General features: G+C 35.3%; 1 protein-coding gene across 2 annotated transcripts in view; it reads right to left on the bottom strand.

Annotated features, from left to right (window-relative positions):
* LOC127389193 (transcription initiation factor TFIID subunit 4-like) overlaps positions 1 to 12,760 on the bottom strand; it is a 136,831-nt gene that overhangs the window by 88,438 nt on the left and 35,633 nt on the right. For both annotated transcript variants that reach the window (XM_051629461.1, XM_051629462.1), the window contains exon 10: positions 7,465 to 7,634. In XM_051629461.1, the coding sequence (XP_051485421.1) occupies positions 7,465 to 7,634 (170 nt within the window). The remainder of the gene's footprint in view (positions 1 to 7,464; positions 7,635 to 12,760) is intronic.

Below are 12,760 nucleotides of genomic sequence, written 5' to 3'. Positions count from 1 at the left end.
CTGAAGACATACAAAGGGAAGCACTATAATCCCAGTAACCTCTGCTGCAGCGACAACAGTGTGAGGAAAATGCAAAGACAGAGGAGGGGATGAGAACTGAAATAGATGCAGGTCTCAGCAAGTCAAATGAGAATGTACACACTACAATTTATATTTTTATTGTTTTTCATCTTAGCTTTCTCAAAACATAAATACAATAGAAGATAATAAGCATGTCCAAAGACATTCAGGAACATTAAAGAATAATCACAGAGTGACTGTAGGGAACTAGAAAATATGGTCACTATGTTTATGGATAGTACATGCCCCAATTCTTTTTGCACTCTCTACAGAGTCAAATTAAAAGAGGTTTTTAAAGGGACCAGATGAGTAAGAACTAGTATGGCAAACAGACTAAGTATAGGAGTCTTTAAGATAACAATAGCGTTGTTAGAGATTTATCCCCTACCTGCTTTGATGCAGGCTACAAGAACGTGCCTCTCAGGCCAAGATCAAAAGATACTGAACTATTACAGGACCTCAAGCTTCAATACAATTATGATAGTATGTCAGGTGAGGCAGTGACAGAGAAGAGCTCTTCTAAGAACGTGAGAGATGATAAACATGTGGAGGCACAGATGCCAGCATCCTGTAACATAGTCCTCGCAGTAACAGAACATACTCTCAATCACATCCACACAAGGATTTAATACTAGAGAAACCATCCCCATGACACTAACAAAGTCTTGTTGATTACACGTCTAAAAAGATATCACAGTTATCCACTACGAGTACGACAGCAGACAGACTGGCTCAACATGAGGCCTTATCTTAAGGAGATGGGATGCACAAGGAATACAGGAATTTATAAAGGACACCAAAAGGTAGACCAAAGACCATAACCTTAATTTCAAATTGTCAGCAGCTTCATCTGTATATGTCCAGGATTAGACAAAAAGTTGTCAAGATCAGGACATTGTGCCACATTCATTAATACCAAATCTGTGCATCCAACACAGTAATTCGATCTTGTCAAAATACCTGTAGTTTATGATGGCATTAAAGTTGCAATTCTACATTACTGTGCAAGAACAGATGGTGGTACCTCATCTGACACAAACCCAATGTTACATCCACTTCCTTGAAAAGAAATACCCTTTCATTACCAGCAGAATGTCTTTGTACCAGCTCAACACTTTTCAACATGCTGCTGTGACAAATTATATTTAACACCAGACACTGTAAAACTGGTTAAATCACATACTAACACTCTCCATAAGCACTGAAAAAGAAGTGTGAAACTGGACTTTGTATTGCCATAGACTCAGTAATACGAACAAGGCAAACAAATGTAATTCAAACTCATGGGACAAGGAAGGACTCAAGTGAAGTTTATGAGGTTTTTAATTAATTTTAAGAAATGAAAACATTACAACCTTAGTATGAGCAGCAGGATTGCCAAATAAACATAATGAACAATCATTTCAACATATTTTAGAAAATATTACCTTTTTACTTTTTCCCCTTAAACGATCCTTGAAGGTGCTGCTCACTGATCAATGACTTCCTCCTCCACAAAGATGTTCCAACATGTGTTGAGAGTTGGGGACACCAGTACCACCTCTAGAGCATGGAGTTTGCCTACAGGGATAATGTAAGTCAGCTTTATTGCAATATTGAATGGTTCTCTAAGGTTTTCTTTTTATTGTTCTTATTTTACATCCAATGTTTATTACCAAAAATCTCTTTAAGAGATGGACTTTATAAACAAATCTGGTAGAGAATGGATCTCCACAGAATTACGATCTTAATTTTACCCTCCTTTGCAGAGACCAAGAAATTTAAGCCATCAAATTCCCAGATACAAACTTATCCTGAAGCTGGGCAACATACTTTGGTAGGCCCTGAAGGCCAGAACTGCCTTCCAGAAATAGCAAGATCTTTTAAAGAAGATCTTTTACATTCATAAGACAGAAGCGAAGTATAATGGTAAAAGCAAAACCTGAATTCTCAAAATATTTCTGGGACAAGTAGTATAGTCATGCACTCAGTTTACTTGGAGTAAAACCTTTGAAAATGATGCCTGAAAAAACAGCTTCATTTTCTTCATAAATAATTGTAGTTTGAACACATCTACATTTATTTTGAGAAATTACTGCTTGACAAAACATCACTTCTGGCACCTATAGGTGACACTGCTAAAAGCCTAACTCAGATTCTGTAGTGTTGCAGAACCAATAAGATTAATAAAAAGAAAACCTTAGAAATACACAAAAAATATTGAACAGAAGCTGCCCTACCTTTCACAGAAAGGCAGACTCCAAGCTCTCAGGTGGTACTGAAGTTACCATTCCAACACATGTTGGGACATCTTGTAAAACAGGAAGTCTAATCATGGACCTATTAAAGAAAAAACAACAATACAGTTTAACATTCTGCTGAAATATTTACTGGTTGTGTTTATTTGGCAACACTGCTGCTGATACTAAGATGGGAAGGTACTCCCACCTTTTTTGAAAAGGAGGTAAGAAATGTAAATAACATAATTGTCTTATAATATTGTAACATTACCAATTGATTAAGTTGGAATATAAAACCAGATTTTCTATTGAACATGTAAAATAAACTCCAAACTCAACATAAGAAACTAAATTATCACAACCTTTAACACTGGTAAGAAGACTGGGAACAGTGCACAGCTAACCTAAAGAAAATTTCCAGCAAATTGCTTGTCTTAAACTAATGAAAAAACCCTAATTCTGCACTAAGTTACAGAACTATTCCAGATACCAGAATCTAAGGACATCTCTATGCTTGCCACATCTCTGCAGGTGACATATTAAAGTTTATAGGAACCACAGAAAGACAACATATTTGGCACACACAGTTACGTGCCATTTGGGTTATACAATACCTAACATGCCTTCTTTTTTTTCCCCTGAGAAAAAGCAACTAGAATCACAGAAAACACCACTCCAGGTACAGTACAAGTGGTCTAAGCATGTCCTTAAGACAATGCAACACTTAAAAATGCTATGCTTAACAACAATTACACATTAGAACTATCTCCTAACACAATCAAGAGTTATGTCCACAGGTATTTAAGGAGGTCATCCTGACAGAAAGATGCTGGTGGAAAAACTAGTATTAAAAGGAATATTTCTGTTTGAAGATAGATCAACTAAGGAATTAAAAAATAAGAGTCAACAATGAAAACCAACTAACTCACAACAACAAAAAGTGCAGCTAAAACAAAAAATTATGTTTACAGGCCATCTGCTACCTCCAAATTTCAGAACCCAGAACAACTGTAACTGACACAGCTATAAAACTCTCTAAAGTAACCAACCAGAGAAATAAGTATACTTTTATGTTAGAACTTCTCTGTATATGAAAGAGCAATCATCAATAGTACAGTTTCATCTCATTCAAACATGAATACAACTGTTGACAAACAAACAGATGAAAGGGGATGACAGAACGTCTCTATTATTAAAATAGTAACAAATGCTTTAAATAGAGGCTCTGAAATCTACTGGCCTGGTTCCATGAAGTATATCCCAGTCAAGTTTTAGATGGTTTTGCAATACAAAATGCCCTCTACAGTATTCAAATAATTTATTTAAAATATGTACAAATGCATGCAACTGGGCTGCCACTGTGATGCCACATAGTAGATTCAATATACTCCAGAATACAGAAAATACAAAGAAGGTATTTCCTTATGTTTTAACATCTGTTTTTATTGCAGACATGCAATTCAAGTGTGACTGAGCAAAGAAAGAATCACGGCAGAATAATGATCAATATTTCATCAGACAGAATTAAAAAACACATTACATGTAAAGTACCAAAAAGGTAAACCTACAATTGTGTTGAGCCTAACCCTGACAGAGACAGTGGTTTAAATCTATCAAGCCAAGCTGCTTTGAAGCAGTTTTAAGGAAGACTGTAGACCTTTTAACTACTGGACTAGGAGAATTTGGATTCATTAGTACATTTTCAAGCTTCATAATAACTGGCCTGCACCACTATGCAAGTTCCAGTCTAAAAATCTATTTGGATGAAGCAAGAGAATCCAGTACTAATTCTGCGATAGGAAATGTCACAGATGTATGCTATCAATGTAATAGACTCTTTTCCAAAGCAGATTTATAACAATGCTAGATAACAGACATAAATACAGTATTTCATAAAGTCATGATATAAAAAAATATATTTCCTAATGCACAGGTAAAAATATTATATAAATATAAAATACAGTGCAACCTAATTTTTATCTGCTCTCAGAACCCATGCTGTAAAATAGTAATTTCTGAGTCAAAGAGTTTCTACTTTACCAGACAGTTACTAACCAGAGAAAACTGTCACACTTAAAACAACCTGCTAAGTTACATTGGTTTATTTAATAGTGTTGCTCCTTTTAGTAAATAGTGGAAATGCAAAATGTTAAAAACCAGCTTCTAAAACTTGACTAATACAACATTCTTACCCACCAAGAAAATGCTTATGAATTAATAACAGTGAAACAATTACAAACTATTAAGATTATTTTTCTTGTTTCTTTCCCATAAAACCACATGAAAAAGCTAGGATTTTTCAGCCTTTTTTGTTTGTGAGGGCCTAGCCAGCTTCTCTTGCCTTTTAAAGAAATACTACCTGTTTTAATAATAAGTTAAAGACCTAGAAAGTTTAAAGAGTTTGTAGGCACACCAGCATGCACATACACAAAGAACATCAACTCTGCCCCTCAACAAAAAGACAAACAAAAGCCTCACAACTCTTAGCATATGTTTCACCGTGCTGTCACGTACAAAGATCGGGATTAAAAGTTTTACAGTCCTGAACGGGATAGTGAAATACACATTATCTGCTAAGAAATACCCACTCTCGGTTTTCCATCAAACAAGAATTGGAAACAGTCACAAGCCTGTCTTCCTACATGAACAAATGGCAACGATTACCAGCCAAAGATGACTAGATACAAAATTGGATAGGGAAGCATGTGGGAAGCAAATTAATATCTTAGCATGAATTATCTTTCAGTTACTTCTTCCATTTAAAAGGATCAATATTAGTCATTTGGATTTAAAATAAACTTTGGATTATAACACTGCCAAGTTACAGCAGAGATAAGAACATACAATATCTTAAGAAACCCCTTTCACTATAACTTTGAGGCATTTGGCTGCTGGTTACTGCCAAAGACTGAAGAGCATCTGCTCTCACTTTAGCAGTTTATATTCTGACTCTCGTGAATGGAAGCACAATCTCTGAAACAGCCTTTGGGGAACACTACTGAGTTGCTCGACAGAGTTCTTGCTCAGAAAAGAGAAAAGGAGATTAATATGAGAGAAAACTTGAAAGATCTAGTTTCTGAGAAAAGAGAGAAGAGCAGCTTCCTAATACTGTACATACCACAAACCTCTCTTTTACTAAAACATTAAAAACATGCCCTAAAACTAGAGTGATCATTAAATATTAATAGATTTAAAGGTAGGAAATAAGGTCTGTTTAAGTCATATTCAGGTAAAAGTAAGAAGAAACAATGTATTTTATCTCATTTGTCAACAGGCATAATGAAAACAGAAGAACGAGGACTCACATAGCATACTTTTTTTCCTAATATGCTTGAGAAGGTCACAGCCTCCTTTGCTTAGTCCTGGTGTGTCAAGGGCACAGCAACATATGGTAAGACTGAGTTTTGTCATAACCTTAAAGTGTCTTTATTTTAAGTGCCCAGTAGCACAAACTACTGTGTGTGGTCCTATGCAATCAACAAATCTGGCCACACACAGTGAAAACCAAGCTTCTAAAACTTCAAAATCAGCTGATGGAATTCTCGCCTCAAGAGCCATAGATCCCAGATAGTAGCCACTAGTGAAGCCCACAGCCATTTCAAAACTATAAAAGTCTTCATGTAAAGCCAAAATAAAGCTCTAAAAGTGGCTTCAGGAGATCACTAGGAGTGGCCACTCTTTTGGATTCACTGCTTTTGAGAAGTAAATCCCTGCAGCTGCTTTTGAAAGCTTTGGAAGTTTCATTTCAATTATCAAAGCCAATAAAGCTTCAAAAACAGCCATAGGGATTTGCTCCTCAGAGGAGCAAACCCCAAAAGGCAGTGATGAATAGTGTGATGGGTTCTGTGGCTGTTCAAGTATGTACAGATTCCTGTAAGTCCTACACTTGTAATTACAGCTCCATGTTGTGCAGCAATTGTTACAGTCACGCAGCTCATTAAGGCTTATATGGCAAATTCATTACCAATTTCCCATTCTTTTTATAAGTTTTATGTCTGTTTCCTCTTTGTTTTCTTATACCTGTACAAACTATAATGTAAGCATCCCTCACAACAGCTTCTTAAACATATTACATTAAAACTTCGCTGGCTCCCTATCTCAGGTGGTGGCAAGCCATGTCACAAAAGGTTGCACACATGCTTTCCCAGACTGCATCTCATAATTCCATCATCGCAACATGCAAAATAATTCATTTTTCTGAATAAAAACTCAAAAGGGCACTAATTAAAATACAAGAGTGAAGCTCAACACGAAGTCAGTTAAGAACTTTACCTGCAACTGCAATATAAGAAGCCTTCCATTAATTCAATGAACATGAACAGAACATCTCAGAAGTAATCATGTGACTGTACTGATTTGTAAGATTTTTGTCTTATTTTTAAAATTCTGAGAACTAAATCTCTAAAAATTTTACAAATTTAAATAGTGATGCAAGCATAGTTCTAAAATAAACATATTTATGCCCCTAAACAATTAGAGCTTTGTATTTTAGTATCTGAAAATATTACCCAAAATTATTTTGAAAAAGACACATTTAGGTACTGGAACATATATAGTATATTAATTGTGTCATATAAAATATATTCTGAGCATGCTCACTAACCTTAAAACATCACTGATTCTGAATAGCTATTTTTTCTACTGAAGTTTTTAGCTTTCAAATGCCAGAATAAATAAATAGACCTTTTTGCCAGGATAAATATATACACCTTTCTGAAAAAATGCTATAAGAAAATCACTATGAACTTAAATAGATGCAGGTGTTAAGAACTGAATATCTGGTTTGTATGGGGAATGAAAACCTTGACAGGTAACTTCAACATTCTGTTAAATCTTATTCACAGGTGTCCTCTGTGACCTGTACTACTTACTTTACCTCTGTTTCAATCTCATGTGTAAAACATGAAGGAGGATTGTGAGAAATAATTAATGTTTGTGAAGAGCTTTGAGATCCTCAGATATAAAAAACATGGGGAAAGCATGAAGTTTAAAAGCACCAATATACTATTTTTTTTCCAATTTGACATAGCAAAGTTACTTTTATCAGAAAAAAACCTTGAAAGTTTTAGTAATACCAGATTATATAATAAAATGCTTACAAAACAATCTTAAGTGCTAAGCATATTCTGTTACTCAGAATGACTCCAAAGGAAACACTATCAAAAGGAAAGGATGTGCTTCTCACCCATTTCAAGTATGCGTTTATGGAGAGGTATAGCAGCAAGAAAGGGTTCATCTTTACAGGACTGTATCTGGGTTCCAACCAAGTCAGAGTTGGTAGCCATAATTCGGGCACTTTCTTCATTAAGATTAACACCAGCCATAGAGGTAACATCATTGATGTCATCATCATCTCTGCAGTGAAAAAAAACAAAACACAACCAAACAAAAAACCTCAAATAAGCATAATTCAGCATGTGATGTATTCCTCCTGTTTATTAACTGCTTCTTCAAAAGTAGTCAGCATGCAAGATGACCAGTGGCTGGGCCAACTTGAGGCATAACCACCAGGGTCTCCATTTTCATAGAATACAGTCTTAATTCAGAGATAACTAAGTATTTCTCTAATTACATTAAGAACATTTTAGAAGCAGGACATTTTGCCTGTAACAGGAGGTGTGACAGAGGTATCTTTTTTTCATCTGAGAGTCAGTAATATCAGTGAAGCCAGGATTGTCAGGAAACTAAAGGCAATGATCACCACTGAAAACAGAGCATTTGGCTATTCTCTCTATGCTGAAAACAAGGAGTGAAACTGTAAAATAAATAAAACCCCAAGAGCCATTAAAAGCCAAAACGTGAATTTGGAATCTTGCCCTGTTTCACAAGTTCCTATCAAAATGAGCGTGAAAGCATTTTGAGCAATGGATGGGAAAGATTTTTTGACCACAATGAGTTCACAGATAAGTTTGGGTTCCAAGTGTGGCTTGAATATGACCTGGTATTTTCTCTGGCAACCTACAAAAATCGGTTGAACATATCATGTAGATTTAGAAAAATGACCTTAATTTGTAAAGATGATAGCAGGACTTTCCAGACCACTGTTTGCCCCACAATACCCTTCCTAACAGATCAAGGAAATACTAAGAAGTTTGAATTTTCATACCTGTATCTCCCAAGCATATTTTACCTCCTATGAGGTATGACTCATAACTGTGGAAACAACCACCTGTTTTTAGCACATTCTGCTATTACTGACAGGAATACTGTATTTCTGCATATCCTGGAAGTTATTACACTACCTTTGAGAACATACATATGGAAATATCCACATACATCCAAATCCAGACTCCTACTATTGCATAAAGCAAACAAACAAAAGATTAACTTAAAAGTTTTTTTAAATGTATTAAATAGATATCATCTTATGCACCCTAGAATACTTTGTGACACCTGGTAATAAGTTTGAAACCTACAGTAAAAACCAAAAGCTACAAGTAAGGTCTGAGAACAAAAGTAGAGAAATATAGAAATCCATAATCTAGGTCCTCCCTGTCCCTCCTATACTCTTCTTGAAATCCGCACTTCAGTAGCCAATTTGGTGGAAGGCTTCTATGATTTCTTAAATATTGGTTTTGTTTTCTTTTGTGGGAAGAAGTTAAGGGATTTTGTTTGTATAAACCTGAGCACAGGGGCTCGAAGGATTGTGGTAAAATATTAACTGAGCAGCATACTCATGTGCTTTCTCTATATCCAGCCCCCATGATCTCACACTCTTTAGCAAGCATTTCTCACAGTTACACACAGTCTGGCTAGCAGTGGGCAACATGGTTTCAATCCCCTGTATTTTCCAAGCAGTTTGCCAGGACTGAGGCACTTTGATCTCCTTCAAGCAATCATCCATACAAAAATCAAGATAGTACTCCTGACTTCAAGTATAAACTCTTAAAAATTTTGTTCTCATCTCTACTTTTACTTAGTAGCTGAAGGAAGCAGAAACAATCTTTTACCTTCCTTCTGCTTAGCACTGTAGCTATTCCAATTTTTAGAGTACATATCTGTGACCACATTATAAATAAACATTGTCTGAAATTAAAACAGACAATTAATTTGAGCACAAACCAAGATTCCAATGAAATTATCAAAATCAATGCAACAGCACTTATAAAGACCATCACTGTAACTCTTGGACAGAATTTCATTCCATCTCACATTTGCAATCTATTGTTTGGGAGTAAATCTATTTTTTTTAATGTTACAAAAAAGATTTTTTTCAGTCTAATGTGAAAAACTCTATCAAAATATCCTTTTTCACTTTAAGGTATTTCATCATGAAGAAGAGCTTGGGTTTGGATACTGAAACACACACACGTTTATATATGAAGAGGGCTGGCATTCTTGCCAAACAATTTCCTACAAAAGTCAACTTTTAAGTCCAGATGAGTGAGTTTTCAGAAGTCACTCTGTGGAACAAAGATGCCATCCAGTGGTCGTCTAGATTGATGATTATTATCTATCTTTTGCTTTTCACCCCAGCACAGTATTTAAGAATTTCATGTTTCATAGCATATGTTACTGTGCTCATACTAATTATACCATGTCAGTAGTTATTTCTGGTTTTTAATTAAATTCTTAGTCTCACGGGATAAATCTAAAATTCCAACATGCACACTATTTTTAAGAAAATAGCATGGGCTCTCAAACTCTTCAGAACACAAGCTACATCTTACAGTAGTCTAAGAATTCAGCCTCTTCCAACAACTCTCCCTCTCCTCTCCATTAAATGGTGACTTGAAATTACAGTAACAGCCACTTCTACATTACATTTTATAATGGCATAAATTCTGTTTACACAAATGTATTATAATGGTTACTCTAGCTTTCAAGCTTTAATTTGAAATTTCTCCCCAATACCTGTGTTACCATCTATGTTGGATCTTCTCACTAATAAGCAAAAGGGATGACAGAACACATCACATTTGTGGCCCGCATCTTTCTCTATTTTGAAAAATACAGAAAAAACAATCACCTTACACCTTGAAATATTTATTTATAAAACCAAAGAAACTTAAAGTTTTTGTGTCATATACCATTTTGAGATGAAAACTTTTAAGCTATCCATTTGACACCTTAAAGACAGGCTGCTTTATACATTACTAGATGTAACATCATGCAAATAACAGGCAACAGATCCTTTAGGTTGGGCAGGGCTTAAAAATAGATGTTTTTATTCCATTTTTACTCGACTTTAAAATGTTGCAAGTCAGCAGCATAAAACACATACTAAGATAAGGTCGAAATTATCTTACTTCATAGAACTGATTCTGAAAAAAACAACCCCTCACATTGGCTCTATAAAACCTGATACTGACAGTCTACAAGAGGTTATACATAAACTTCAGGATACCATTTCAGAAAAAGGTTGCTGTGAAAAGGCAGGAACATCTGGCTAGCTGGTACCCCATGGCAAACATCATCACACACATTAAGGGAACGGTTCTGTCCACGTTTGCCTCATCTACATGCAATACCACTGACAGTTAGGAAGTGGTAGGATAATACAAGGTACAAATATGTACCTACATCCTTGGAGACATGCAGAACTGTACAAGTCCCTGACCTAACAAAACCTGTTCTGGTTCAGAAGTTGGACTAGAAGTTGGACTAGTTAGACCTCCCAAGGTCCCCTCCAACTGAAATTATGTCTCAATACCAGGTGGAACAAATGTTTCCACTAGTTCTTGACACTGGCTACAATCTGAACCACAGGTAACAACTACTTGGAGAGTCTGCTACTTTCCCTGTCAGCTGTGGTAATTATGTTAGTGGGAGCTCTGAGGTTACCAAACTAGACAATAAAGTACAAACACAAAGGCCCCAGTGAACTGCAGTGGGCCTTCTGCTTCACCTCTCCTGACTACAGAAACCTCTCGTTGGACCATCATGGTACAAACGTAAGCCTGGATCTCCACCGTAAAACAAAGAAAGAATTACACAAAAATGTAATTCCAATTTCCAACCTTAGGTGTTAACATAGTTGAAAAGTCAACTAGATGAGTTGTCTGTAGTTCCCTCTGAAAAACTTAGCAACAACAAATTTTAATACCAAAAAAGGTGACATAAAATTTCATTACTACAACAACTTTACATTACAGAAGTCTTGAGTTGAAATCTCTGCATCATAGAACAGCTACTGCTTCTGCATTATCCAGTGAACTCATGTAGGCAGTCTTACATTTCATTAATAAGTGCTGACATTAAAGGCTAAGTCACAATTTGCAAAATTCCCAAATGCTATGCTTTTTATGTAATTCCTTCCTGTATTTCCCAAAGTTCAGAAGAGAAGGAACTGAAAATAACAAAGTTCACGTTTCCATTTCCAGTGACCAACACCTTGCTCACAAGAGTGAAAAGCTCAAGTAAGTTATTTTAAAGAAAACAGAACATAAAATAATGAAACAAATATGCAATAATAAGACACTAAGGGCAAAATAAATTTATACATAACACAACTATTTTTCAAAATTCTTGCTTTGCTTTAGATGCCAGTTTGCCTTCTGGCTAAAAACACATTCTTCACACACGCTGGGAATGTTGAGGAAAACTAGTCAGCATTCAGAGGATTAATACAGATTTCCAGCTCTGTGCCTTCAGGCTTGATAGTCAGACATCTATTTGTCCTCAGGAGAGGTTAGGGGTTGAAATGCAAATATGCAAACAACTGAATTCTTTGTTAAGATATCAAGAAAAAGCTTGATCTTTGCTGCTGTTTAAATAAATCCTTGCAATGTTATGGACTTATTTAAATGCAGCTTTGTGTCTTAGAATTTTGAAGGAGAAAACAATGCAAGGAAACAAACATTCATTCTGACTAAAATTTGTTCTCTAGAGGAAAAATGACATACACCCTTGACAGCTTATTTACCAAACTCACTAAAGATTTATTGATTTATCAATCAGTGCCTTGAGCATTTGCTTCTCCCCAAGGGAAAATTAACAATTCCAGCTAACCTAATATATTCTATGTATAAACTAAGTGAATGCAAGAATCAATCCTGGCACAGTTTACAACATCCAGTTAAAAAATGCTATCCCTTTTGGTGTATATAAAATTGAAAGCTATACTAACGAAGAATAAATGCTCATGTTGCTTACAAACATAAAAAATACTTATTAAGACAGTACAATTGAACCCAACAGACATTTTAAATCATTTAAATACTCAGTAGGAGGCAAAAGCATTGGAAAATAAAAAATTGAATTATTTTGCTTCTAGATTAATACTAAGTACTACCACTATTAGTTGCAATGCTGACATGCCTCAAAGCAGAGATATTTCAAAGAGCTAAAAATTATCTTTTACTTCACTTGCAAAAAAGCACAAGCCTAAAAATCCATTATTGGTTGGTGATGTCAGAGTAACGTAAGAATTCCAGATGCAAATGAAAATTTGGGAATATTTTGTCATTTAACAAAGAAAGAAAACATTCAAACAGAAAATGTACTTTCATCAGTGGAAAAAAATTAGATTATGGCAGCAA

Source organism: Apus apus, chromosome 11 (genome assembly GCF_020740795.1).
Source record: "Apus apus isolate bApuApu2 chromosome 11, bApuApu2.pri.cur, whole genome shotgun sequence".
NCBI classification, from domain to species: domain Eukaryota; kingdom Metazoa; phylum Chordata; class Aves; order Apodiformes; family Apodidae; genus Apus; species Apus apus.
This window is presented reverse-complemented; position numbering and strand designations above follow the sequence as displayed.